The sequence below is a fragment of the Garra rufa genome, chromosome 20 (assembly GCF_049309525.1).
Source record: "Garra rufa chromosome 20, GarRuf1.0, whole genome shotgun sequence".
NCBI lineage: Eukaryota > Metazoa > Chordata > Actinopteri > Cypriniformes > Cyprinidae > Garra > Garra rufa.
The window spans coordinates 39,002,933-39,016,691 of NC_133380.1; the positions used below are offsets into that span (position 1 = coordinate 39,002,933).

The window sequence follows — 13,759 nt, forward strand, 5'->3', positions numbered from 1 at the left end:
ATATATATATATATATATATATATATATATATATATATATATATATTCTGCCCCATATCTTGAATCATGTGATTGTTCTTGCATATTAATAGACTGATTCATGCAGTGAAGGAACGCACTCTAAATGCGCACACTAGGGGTGGAGCCGAACCCGAATACGGTATTCGGAAAGGCACAAATAGTGTGTTTTTTACGAATACTTATTTCAAACAAATACTTTAAAAAAATATCTGTATTCGGGAACAAGAAAAACTTTATATCAAAAAGCTGCGTTTCCTCATGAGACCGCAATCAGTGCATGCCCGCGTGAGTGAGTGACATTCAGGAGTCGGGGGTGGGGTTAAAAGAGTTACAGGAATAACCATTTTAAAATAAATTTAAAAGCAGAGCTACTGCAAGCGATTTTCAATGCTGGAAATCCATTTATGCTTTGCTGAAACTTCCGAGTCTTCATTGAGAGATTTCTATTTGAGAGATCAGGTCATGGTTGCTTAGTAACGGCAGACGCCACGGGAAAGAAGTTCATTCAGAAGAAGAACAGTTCTTTTAAGTATTATTTGTTTTTATTCTGTCTTCAGCGTCCTCCAACAAGGATGGGTGGTGGTGGGGTTCATAATGTTCACAATGGTATTTTATTAGTTGTTGGTTTAACCATGGATGAGGTAATGGCCGTTATGTTATTTTCTTTTCAGTGGCGTTCCTTGTTACATGTTCAAAAACATCAACCAATATTGCATATACATAATTATTATAATGGATATAATTAAAGAATACTTACACTATAACGGAAATTATAAGTGTAACGCACAAAAACAAAAAACAGGATTTTACACCTATTTTGAATTTTACTCGAATACAAATACAAATACAAATACAAATACTTTTCCCCCCTCAACAAATACAAATACAGATACAAATACCGGCTGCTTTGCACACCCCTAGCGCACACGCACTAAATTGGTTTAACCAGACTTCATCACAGTCGTGAATGCTTGCATTTCAGTAGGAGTGTTTTGTCTATTTTTTGCCCTATACCCCATAATGTCATGATGTCTCAAGAGTTTAGCATTTACGATAAACCTGCGCAGATTTGGCTTGCATGAACATCCCCAATAAATTAATGAGTGAACATACACACAAACCCACATTTGGTGGTTTGGCGGGTGGTAATTTCAAACCCTGGCTATGTCCCTTATTTATTTGTTTGGTTGTTAAAGTATTATTCCCAATTATTTTTCCCATAGAGATTTTTAAAAAGTCTTTGTTCAAGTGTTATAAGCCATGAACCAAACCAACCAGCAATGAGGTGAATCACAATATAACACAATTGATTAAGAACATCGGAGCTCACGATGGGTCTTTCTTTAAAGATGTAGCAGTTGTTGTACAGTATAAAATCTAAAATTTCCTTATTGAGAAAATAAATGGAGCTTTTACTTCCATAACTCACTCTACACCGAGTGAGTTCTTAGCAATGTAGCTTATACATTACTTAGAACCTACCAGTGTGTCCAGTAAGAGTGTGAAGAGTCTGTAGATGGTTTAGACTCCAGACTATGATCAGGCCATCCTCTGAACCTGCTACAAGCAGCTCCCTCTTTGAGCACAGCACCACAGCCTTCACCCCTTCAAAAGTCAAGAAAACAACAGATTAGCAACACCATGCATGGTAAGATATTTTTACTTAAAATCTTTAACAACACCAGTATTGAGCCCCTTTATGTCACCTTTAGTGAAGCCTGTGAGGGTGCTTTTCAGTGGGCCCCCAGGGGCCTGAAAGAAGCTGCATTTGGGCACAAGCACTGGGTCAGGACAGGAACCAAACCAGTCGACGCACTGAGAACACAGCTGTCCAATCATGGAGGGATAGAGATCAGTGAGACCCTGTAGCCTGGTGAAGATCTCTGTCACCAAAAGTGAGGGATCTTGTAGAAAAGTGAGATAAAAAAAAATGTAAAAGTAAAAAAGTGAAAGATGAGTTACAGTCAAACCAAAATTTTGCCAGACAGCTTCAACATTTCTCACATTATCACAGTTTATTCGCTATAGTTACCTACAATGATAAAAATCCACCCAGTGGTATTTTTTAAACTTTAAAAGTAATATCCCCTTTTTAAAATCAGGTCATTCTCAGCTTCTCGTGGGTGTGACGACACACAGACAGAGGCCCCTCCCCCGACAGTTGATTGACATGAGCGCCTTACCTTAGACCCACCCACACCGAGCTGAAACAGTCTGAATACTTTAGGATTAACGTTACTTTCGTTTTTGAAAGGAAAGCGCCGATCCCGATCTACATATGCGTCTATGTTCGTGCAAATCATTAGTGATGCAGCTTCACCCACAGCAGAAGTGAGTATGAAGGTTTTGTTTATGCATCTTTGCAAATGGCCTTTCTTAATAATGTGCTAGTTAAAAAATTTCACAGCTAAACGTGGCTAAATGTGGCTAGAGTAAACATTACGGCTCGTCATCCCACGGAAGAGAGGGGCAGGGCGAGCAGAGCTCATTAGCATTTAAAGGAACATGCAACAGAATAGCTCGCAGAATAGGTAAAAAGAGTGTTTTTTTACACTACCCTTGAGGAATTTTAACATAAGTATGTAATAGACTTCTCATTAAGACCCTAAAGAATCATATCAACTTGTATAAATTGGGCATCTGATGAACCCTTTGAACTGTGTCAGAACTTTGATAGAAAGTTATGTAATGGATTACTATCAACCAAAAATTCAGACTACTGTTAGTATGACACAACTATAAATACTTTGTTGACCAATTACCAAGCGATGCTTAATTTTGTTCAGTCTGTGGTGTAAAAAGGTCACATTAGCAATTAAAGAAAAAAACACTTAAAGGGGTCATCGGATGCCCATTTTCCACAAGTTGATATGATTCTTTAGGGTCTTAATGAGAAGTCTATAACATACTTTGGTTAAAATTTCTCAGTGGTAGTGTAAAAGATACGCTTTTTACCTCGTCAAAATCAGCCCTTTTTAGAGCAATCTATTCTGTTGCATGTTCCTTTAAATGCTAATGAGCTAATGTTTACTTTAGCCGCGTTTATCTGTGAAACTTGCTAACTAGCTCATTATTAAGAAAAGCCATTTGCAAAGATGCACAAAAAACCCTCATACTCACTTCTGTTGTGGGTGAAGCTGCATCAGGAATGATTTGCATGAACATAGGCACATATGTAGATCGGGATCGGCGCTTTCCTTTTTTTAAAAAAAACGAAAGTAGCATTAATCCTCTGCGTCTTCAGCGGCTCAGATGTTGGGAGTAAATGACGACTGCTATGTTCATTATTACATGCAACAACACAACACCTCAATCGCTCAATTGGAGACATTCTAGACTTCCCCCAAATGTATCTATTTTACTGGTAGTACACTGTATGAAGAATTTTTGGGTATAATATGTCACAGTTTACTTTATTTTGCTATATTCACTTACATAAATGAACTATAGTGCCCTGCACCCACTAGTAAAAAAAATATAAAAAATTATATCTAATGCCTGGATAATATTTTATTTTTCGACAGATTTTAGTCTCACTAAGTGTAAAGAGCTATAGAAAGTAATTCTATTTACACTATTTAAAAATAGCAGTATTTTCTGCTATTCATACACATAGTGGCAAATATCTGCATCTCAGTATTGTAGTACATTACAAAACAGTATTCAGTAATAATGTAGTGAGTGTAAATGATCATTTTTATTAAAATTATTAAATAGATGCTGCCTCATGGGACAATAAGGCCCACCTACACTTATCCTAACCCTGCCTAAAATTTTATTTTCAACTTTTCAATTATTTCCCTCGTTTTTATTAAAAATAAATGTCTTTCTGATGTGATATGAGATGTGAAAAGGAAGAAGAACTAGTTCGGCAAAAGACCGAATCGAACTTGGGTCGACTGCGTCAAAATTCGTGTGTTATGCACCTTACTATCTACGCCACAAAAGCTCTCGTTAATAAGTCGTATGTTGTAATTTTGTCTAGCCCAAAAACACTTCTCTGCCAACAAGGCAGTTATTTGCACTTAATGTAAATGGATAGAGAAAGTGAAAGAATGATGAATTAGTGTTTGGTTTTCGTGTCAATAAATAAAAAAAATGTATAAGTGTCATCTGTAAAGCCTAATTCTGTCACACCCCCGGACTTTCTTGTTGGTTTTTCCCATTTCCCCCCGCAGTTCTGAGTGTTTTTGGTTTCTCCCTTATTGTCTGCACCTGTGTTTGTAATTAGTCTGTCTATTTAAGGTGTGTGTTTTCCCAGTTCTCTTGTTGGTCTTTAATGTTATATGGATGTTTTCCCCTGGTGTTCCTGTGTCTGCCTGTATTCCGTTGGATTTATTAAATATACGTCTTTTATTTACGTCGTTGTTCGTGTGTTCCTGCCTGCATCGTGACAGAAAGACCGACCGAAACAGTGTTTTTTTTTTTTGCGTATTCCACCCCGTTTTGTCTATCATTCAGTTTTTCAGTCTTTTTGTTTCCGTAGTGTTTTCCCCCATGGATTCCTTCCTCCGTCCTGAATTCATCCTCCTCCGGCTGAAGCAGGGGGATTTACCGCTCGAGGGTTACACATTCATGTTCCAGCTTGTAGCAAACACCACCAGCTACCCGGACGACGCGCTCTGTACGTTCTATGACGCTAGCCTCGTGCAGAGCGCCGTCGTCCGAGGATGGCCCTCGAGCGGATTTCGCCGCATTTGTGGAGTGGACACTGGCGAGAAACAGACCCGCGTTCCCCGCCTGTTCCAAGGAGCATCTCGCCAGTGCCACTCCAGACCCAGAGCCCAGCCAGCCACCCCGACCCGCGGATTATGAGCCCTTCACAGATGGAAAGCCCGAGCCCGGAGCGACAGCAGTATGGAGTGCCGACGGGGTCAAAACTGCTGATCAGGTGCGTGAGCCGGCCATTACATCCGCGACGGTGGAGTGCTTCGTGGAGCAAGAGAGGGCTGTAGAGAGCCCCGTCCACTGCACCGCCACTGGGGGTGAGCAAGAGCACTCTGGGGACTTAATTGACTGTTTCACGGAAATACCCATCTGCCTGGATTTCCCTCCCACCCTCCCTCTTCTGCCTAAGCCTGAATCTCCGCTGGTTCTGCCCAGCCATCCAGAGTCACCGCTGGTTCCGCCCAGCCTTCATGAATCCCCGTTGTCTGCTGTCTGTCCCCTTGCTCACCCTCAGCCCACCATCTGTGCGGTGGGTTCACCGCGGGTCTGCCAGTCTCCATCGGTGTCATGGCTGGAGGATCCCTCACCATCGCCTCCAGCCTCACTGTGCGTTCACACCGCCGCCGGCAAGAGCGTCAAAATTCGCTCTGGCCGCCCTGCAAGCAACGCTGTAGAAAGATTTCTTGACGCTCTGACGATCGAACGCTTGGTCTAGTATTTAAAGCGGCCGCAAAGCAAACAATCATGTCGATCTTGTGCAGACTGACAAGTATGGTGTAAGTTAGTTAACCTCATTAAATATTTTAAACATGAAAATAAGAAATTTAATTTAATTGTAGTTACATGTTTGCTAACGAAATAAATCAATTAAAAGCCATTCGTATGGTGTGGGTTTTGTGTTCATGGTTAAGTGCAAACTTAAAAACAGTGACACGTCGTAGATTATGGGGAAACCCGCCACAGCAATTAACTTCTCCTCTATTTTCCTTGGGAACTTATGTGGCCGGAACCAAGTTTACACGACTGCGTTCTTTGGAAAGCTCTCAGCGGTGAACTTCTACATTCCGATTGGTTGCCGCCGAACCGCGTCATAGCTCATTACCATAAAGTTGACCTGACTTCAACTCTCCCCGACGCCCACACCGCCCAAAACGCGCCGCGCCGCTCTCGCCGCTTCTCGCCGCCGGCTCACATTGAAAATGAATGACTTCCGGCCACTTTGACGCTCTCGCCGCCTGCGGTGTGAACGCACAGTCAGAGTCCTGGACTCCGCCTCGGCCCGCCGACCCTGCGGCTCCACCCCGGCTCTCTGCTCCCTCGTCTCCGCTGACGCCCGTCGGTCCACCAGCTCCACCGGGCTCCATCGTCCCTCCGGCTCCGCCCTGGTCAGTCGTCGCCCCACCTTCGCCTCTGGACTCTACTCCTCCGGCTGTGCCTCGTCGCTCCGTCCCACCAGCTCGTTGGACCTCCTCCCTCCCGCGGGCACAGCCTCGGCCCTCTGTCGCTCCGGCTCCGCCGTGGACCTCCGGATCTCCATCTCCGCCCTGGTCGCCAGAGCCTTGGGTTCCGCCTTGGCCCTCCGGATCCGCGGTGTCACCCAAGATCTTCGGCTTTCCGTCTCCGCATCGGGCTCTCCCACCACCTGCTCCGCCTCTGTCGGTCGGCCCCATGGAGTCGTCAGCCTCTCCTCCACCATGGCTCCTCCCTCCATCGGCTCCACCTTGGAACTCCATCATGGCTGAGTTCTGGGTCCCACCTGGCTCCTCCTGCTCCAGCCCCTTCCTGTCACCTCCTTGGCTCCTCCCTCCGTCACCACCCTGGGCTGCGTCTTGTGTCCTCCTCCCGGGAGTCCGTCCTCCACCTAAGCCCCCTCCTAAGACTTTGTACTGTTTCCTTTTGTCTGTTTGTCGGCACGAGGACGTGCCTTCCGGGAGGGGGAGGTAATGTCACACCCCCGGACTTTCTTGTTGGTTTTTCCCATTTCCCCCCGCAGTTCTGAGTGTTTTTAGTTTCTCCCTTATTGTCTGCACCTGTGTTTGTAATTAGTCTGTCTATTTAATGTGTGTGTTTTCCCAGTTCTCTTGTCGGTCTTTACTGTTATATGGATGTTTTCCCCTGGTGTTCCTGTGTCTGCCTGTATTCCGTTGGATTTATTAAATATACGTCTTTTATTTAAGTCGTTGTTCGTGTGTTCCTGCCTGCATCGTGACAAATTCTACTTATAGAGGATTCATAAATGCATTTTTAAAAAGCAAGAAATTAATTAAGCATTGATAAAATTTGAAATAATACATGTCATGTATCTGGTCTGTCTTCTCATCATGAACTCTTGCACACACATTCTGGACTGCAATCCCCATAAGCCACTGCACCAATCACTGCACACAGCTGCTCCTTGTTTCCCACTGAACTGATTGCTGCACACACCTGTTTCACATTTACCCACATGCATTTAAGCCACAGACACACACACTTCCTTGCGAGGTCTTATCGTTCCTCATGGTCATAATTCTAAGCGTTTTTCTCTGTGTTGGATTTCCCGTGTATGACCCTGGACTGTGTACCCTGTTGTTGATTCTTGCCGCCCGCCATTGTGACCATTGCCTGAGTATTGAACTGTCTACTGGATTATCTACGTTGTTCCTGTTTTCTGGTGATTATTCTGGCCTGTTGACGATTCTAATAAATGCTGCAAATGGATCCGCACGTCTCAGTCTGACTCCTTGTGACAGAAGACTTCGCCACTACAAGGATCCAGCAGCTTTATTCTCCAGCATCACAATATGGACCCGCATGAGTCTGTAAGCAAGATGGCCTCCCTTCTAGAGTCTCTTGACAAGATGACCTCCCTTCTAGACTCTGTTCGCAAAATGGCTGCCCTTCCAGAGTCTGCTCTCAAGATGGGCCCCCTTCCAGAGCCATTGCACAAGATGGCTGCTCTTCCAGAGTCTCCGCTGGAGACACCCAGCCCTCCTGAGTCTCCGCTGGGGTCGTCCAGTTCTCCAGAGCCTCCGCTGGTTCAGCCCGTCCTTCCAGAGCCTCCGCTGGTTCAGCCCAGCTTTCCAGAGCCTCCGCTGGTTCAGCCCAGCCTTCCAGAGCCTCCGCTGGTTCAGCCCGGCCTTCCAGAGCCTCCGCTGGTTCAGCCTGGCCTTCCAGAGCCTCCGCTGGTCCCGCCCGGCCTTCCAGAGACTCCGCTGGTTCAGCCCTGCCTTCCAGAGCCTCCGCTGGTTCAGCCCGGCCTTCCAGAGCCTCCGCTGGTCCCGCCCGGCCTTCCAGAGCCTCCGCTGGTCCCGCCCGGCCTTCCAGAGCCTCCGCTGGTCCAGCCCGGCCTTCCAGAGCCTCCGCTGGTTCAGCCCGGCCTTCCAGAGCCTCCGCTGGTTCAGCCCAGCCTTCCAGAGACTCCGCTGGTTCCGCCCAGCCTTCCAAAGACTCCGCTGGTTCCGCCCAGCCTTCCAGAGACTCCGCTGGTTCCGCCCAGCCTTCCAGAGACTCCGCTGGTTCCGCCCAGCCTTCCAGAGACTCCGCTGGTTCCGCCCAGTCTTCCAGAGACTCCGCTGGTTCAGCCCTGCCTTCCAGAGACTCCGCTGGTTCAGCCCTGCCTTCCAGAGCCTCCGCTGGTTCCGCCCAGCCTTCCAGAGACTCCGCTGGTTCCATCCAGTCGTCCTGAGATTCCTGTCTGCCCGGTTCTGGTCACGGAGCTCATGCATGGACTGTTCCCACCCACCCTCCCTGCTGCTCCAGTTCCGCCACCTCTGTCTCCTGACAGTCCCTCTGCTCACCCACATCCCACCTTCGGTGCAGAGGACTTGCCGTGGGACTGCCAGTCTCCATCGGTGTCCAGACTGAAGGACCCCTCACCATCACCTCCAGTCTCAGAGTCCTGGACTCCACCTCGGCCCTCCGACCCTGCGGCTCCACCCCGGCTCTGTGCTCCCTCGTCTCCGTTGTCGGCCGTCGGCCCACCAGCTCCTCCGGGCTCCATCGTCTCTCCGGCTCCGCCCCGGTCAGTCATCGCCCCACCTTCGCCTCTGGACTCTACTCCTCCGGCTGCGCCTCGTCACTCCGTCCTGCCGGCTCTGTGGACCTCCTCCCTCCCGTGGGCACAGCCTCGATCCTCTGTCACTCCGGCTCCGCTGCGTACCTCCGGACCTCCATCTCCGCCGGGGTCGCCAGAGCCTTGGGTTCCGCCTTGGCCCTCCGGATCCTCTGTGTCGCCCAGGACCATCGACTCTCCGGTTCCGCCTCGGGCTCCACCGGCTCCACCTCCGTCGGTCGGCCCCATGCAGGAGCCAACCCTTCCTCCATCATGGCTTCTCCCTCCGTCGGCTCCGCCTCAGTTCGGGGTTCCAGTACCCCTACATGGACCTGGCCCTCCATCCCTCCCCCTGTTCCGCCTCCGCTCCACCACCCTCCAGGTTGTATTATGTGGTTAGAGCGTCTGGAAGCCGCTCCTTGGGGAGGGGCTCTGTCATGTATCTGGTCTGTCTTCTCATCATGAACTCTTGCACACACATTCTGGACTGCAATCCCCATAAGCCACTGCACCAATCACTGCACACAGCTGCTCCTTGTTTCCCACTGAACTGATTGCTGCACACACCTGTTTCACATTTACCCACATGCATTTAAGCCACAGACACACACACTTCCTTGCGAGGTCTTATCGTTCCTCATGGTCATAATTCTAAGCGTTTTTCTCTGTGTTGGATTTCCCGTGTATGACCCTGGACTGTGTACCCTGTTGTTGATTCTTGCCGCCCGCCATTGTGACCATTGCCTGAGTATTGAACTGTCTACTGGATTATCTACGTTGTTCCTGTTTTCTGGTGATTACTCCTGCTTGTTGACTTCTCTCAATAAAGCCTGGCAAATGGATCCGAACGTCTCTGACTCCTTGTGACAATACATAACGTTTTAAATTGATTATTTAAAATACTTTATCAATTGTTTTCATCCATTTGCTAACTGATTATTTATTTACTGTAATTTAGTATTAGTTATGTGTTTTTTAAAGCCCATTAGGTGACTGATCATTCATTTACCTTTATTTAACCAGGAAAGAAAACTAAGATTTAAATTAAAATCTCTTTTCCAGGAGCAACCAATAAACATTTGGCTACATTTTAAAATGAAGGGTGTAATGTTCATTCATGGCACAACAATGGCACACTTCACCTACCTAGACATGAACTAAAATCACAAGACGATTTTATGAAATCATGAAATCAACATCTATTTATTAATTTTCCCTTACAAATTAATTCTTTATTTGCATTTTCTTTATAAGGTAAATATTCTGTGTAGAATACAGCCTATGAAAGCCCTAGCAGTCAATGCTTACCCACACGGCCGTCGCTAAAATCTAGCGAAGGCTTAAGAAGCAGAAATGTCTCCTTCAGCATTTGTATCTCAGGACAGACAGTGAGGTCAGTGCAAAGTGACAGGTCCTGAATAACACAGCTCACACCACACTGCAGAGTTTTACAACACAACCAGTCCAGACTGCCTGTGAGAATATATGCACAAGTTTACAAGAAACATAAAACAGAACATAGCTGTCATGTCAATGTGTCATTCAGTGGAGATGGGATTTACCAAGAGTTACCATACTCTTACTAAAACATACTCTCTTAAAAATGAATGAATAACTACACAGGAACAAATGACTAATGCACTATTAACATTCTAGTAACTATTAACTAACAAGAAACTCTGATTAACAAATCAGTAAGTAATAGTGCTCAGTTGAACATGGAAGTTCACTATTAGCTAATCAGTAACTAAATTTTTTATATCTCCAAGAGAGCTACTAAGAAATACTATGTACATGCTAATAATTAATGTGAATAACGCAAAATGTATCATTAATTCTAAAGTGAAGATCATGGTAACGCACTAGTAATGACTCAAGAATTACCAAATCCTTTAGAAGGAATAACTAATTATTTGGATCAGTACTCTAAAGTGAATAACATGATAACTCTCTTACTAAAGTCATTAAAAACCCTTGAGGATTGGATAGTTATACTTCCGATGGCTTTGGTAACACTTGAGTCGTTACTAGTGGGTTACCATGATCTTCACTTTAGAATACGGATCCAAATAATTAGCAATTCCTTTAGACGGATGTAGTAGCACTTGAGTCATTACTATCCAAAACCTTACATATACCCTAAAAGCTTACAATGATTTCAGTCATTACTAGAGAGTTATCATGATCTTCACTTTAGAAAACGGATCCAAATAATTAGTAATCCCTTCTAAAGTATTTGGTAATTCTTGAGTCATTACTAGTGGGTTATCATGATCTTTACTTTAGAATGAATTATACGTTTTGCATCATTCACATTAATTATGAACCTGTATATAGTAGTTCTTAGTAGTTCTCTGGGAGATATTAAAAAAATATTAATTACTGATTAGTTAATATTGAACTACCACTTTCAACTGAGTGCTATTACTTACTGATTCATTAATCAGAATGTCTTGTTAGTTAATGGTAGTTATTATAATGTTAATAGTGAATGTTATTCATTATTCATTAATGATGGAACCATATTCTAAAGGTTCTTGACAGTGGAAAAAGGTTCTTTAGATTTTTAGAATGTTCTTCAAAATGGTTCTTTTAAGAATTGCTCACTGAAAGGTTCTTTGGGCAACCAAAATAGTTATTCTATGGCATCACTGCAAAAAAAATAAAACCTTTGGAGCCTTTATTTTTCAGAGTGTACAGTTACGATAGAGACAGAGTGCATTTACATTGGTCCTTTTCCATTGACTTTGTATTGCCAGAAGCTAACTCCTTGTCATTTCTGACTTAGAACAAAAAACAGAACAATGTGTAAAAGCTGCTATGTGACAAGGTGTACAGTTAACAAGCTAAAACACACAGAACTACATTTTTATAACCTGTAGACCCAAAAAAAACGAGTGTTTAAGGATGCAAATAGTTGTAGATGTGGAACGTTCTTCCCACGCCTATCCAGAATGCTGAACTTAACAGTTTTCAAACGACTGCTAAAAACCCATCTCTTTCAAATCTGACCCAATTAAAAAAAAAAAAAAAAAACTTTCTTGATCTTGTCTTTCTGTCACAGGTTGTGTGGCTTAAGGGAAGAGCACGAAGCAAGAATATTCCAATACAGTCTTTTAATATAATCCACAACGAAAATACAGGAGAGCAAGGAGAATCACACACATGTGGGGAAATGGGGATAACGCAAGACTTAAATACTAGAAGGGTAATTAGGGAGAACTGAAACAGGTGTGTAGCAATTAATCAAAAACCATGGGAACAAATGAGGAACTAAATCAACAGACAGGAACACAACAGAACAAACATGTGACACTTTCTAGCATGTACTCATCTAACAATGCCTGATATATGGTATTTTCGAGCACTTCCAGCTTCGATCTGACTCTTAGGATGAATCGCTTGTTGTTCTCCCCAATTGTAAGTCGCTTTGGATAAAAGCGTCAGCCAAATGAATAAATGTAAAATGTAAATGTAGATGTCAGGTTATTTCACGTTGGGCCATTCAGTTGGATCATTTCTCCAGCAAAAGCAAGGTAAGGAAAAGGAGCACTGACATAGACCAATAAAATTTAGTTTCTCAATATATCTACTGCTTTCAGGGTGGCGAAATAATCCGTTGACATAGTTAAATAATGAATGTTTACTGTTGCTGTTAAATTTCCCTCCAGTGTGCGTAGTTCTCAGAGTAATCTGACATGTTGCGCTCTACTTTTGTGTCCTTAAATGCTCGTTTTTAAGTCGACAGCTTAGAAAAACGTAGTTGTGTGTTTTTTAGCTTGTTTACGGTACACCTTGTCACATATCAGCTTTTAGACGTTGTTCTGATTTTTGTTATAAGTCAGAAATGAAAAGGAGGCAGCTTCCCGCAATACAAAGTCAATAGAGAGTGTTGGATTGTTTTCCCCCCGGTGGGCGTGGTTTTCAGATTATGACGCATGTCGCTCTGTCTCTATAGTTATGGGAAATCAAGAGACTATCCAATAGATTTGGCTATTTTTATATGCATCTAAACCTCACCAAGCACTGACTGGCGTAGCTCCTCCCATTTGCCGGCATGAGCGAGGTGATAGGGCAGTTCGTGAAGCTTCCGCATGTTGGCGACTTCTCCAGTGAACCACAAGGGCTGGGCTGGTACCTCGAAAAAAAAATAGCATGTTTTACCACCAAAGATATTGTAAAAAGGTTACTTAGCATCTAAAACATATTTAACATAATGGTGATTTTGTGACCCCGAATGATACCTTTCTGTCAGCATTGAGTAGAGTATTTAGTGAGGGCAGAAGGATGGGCCTGAGCTGCCCCCGACTCCACTGTCCTGAGAAATACTCAGCGAGGATGGTGTGCATGTCAGCTTTTATATCGTGTGATAAATATCTCTTCCTTACCAGCTCTGCGAACTGCCTAAGAAAAGTAAAAGGTGCGTTGGAACGGTGACGTGCATAGGAATCACTGGGACTTTTCCTAGTATGTTTCTTGAGATGTGGGAAAGCAAACTTTACCTGTGGGTGAAACCCAGCAGAATTAGACCACCCTCCCATCTCTCTGTCAGATGAGGGCTCAGGTCATGCCGGAGACGTGACCAGTGAAGTCGTGGGAAGCGTAGGAGTGTGTGGCTTGGGGGAAGCCAGTACTTATAAATTTCGGCCAGAACATCATTGTCTAATGATAGGAGATCCTGTAACTCTGCTTCTGATAAACCGTTTCTGAAAATATATAAGACAAAGTTCTAGTTAGACTTAGTTAGATTTAGAGTTCTGTTACTGTGAATGTCAACAATAAGAGTTGGACAAGAGTTTGCTAATTTTGAAGGATTGAAGAATTAAAGGTGCCATAGAATTCATTGATACAATATTTTAAATTGTTCTCTGATATCTAGAAGGTATATGATATAGGAAAGCGATATGTAAACTCACAATTAAACTAGTTTTTTTTTTCTCAGTTTATATCTCACAATTGACTTTTTTCTCAGAAAACGTTTAAATCTTGCAGTTGTGAGTTATTCAGTCATAAATGTGTTATAAACTCACAATTTTG

The 13,759-nt window shown here is 44.1% G+C and overlaps 1 protein-coding gene across 1 annotated transcript in view; it reads right to left on the reverse strand.

The window, feature by feature from the left end:
• nwd1 (NACHT and WD repeat domain containing 1) overlaps positions 1-13,759 on the reverse strand; it is a 33,529-nt gene that overhangs the window by 8,517 nt on the left and 11,253 nt on the right. The window contains exons 6-11 of the mRNA XM_073825293.1: positions 13,225-13,428; positions 12,967-13,126; positions 12,743-12,860; positions 10,031-10,195; positions 1,728-1,925; positions 1,504-1,626 (exon numbers count right to left, since the gene is read on the reverse strand). Coding sequence (XP_073681394.1) covers positions 1,504-1,626; positions 1,728-1,925; positions 10,031-10,195; positions 12,743-12,860; positions 12,967-13,126; positions 13,225-13,428 — 968 coding nt within the window. The remainder of the gene's footprint in view (positions 1-1,503; positions 1,627-1,727; positions 1,926-10,030; positions 10,196-12,742; positions 12,861-12,966; positions 13,127-13,224; positions 13,429-13,759) is intronic.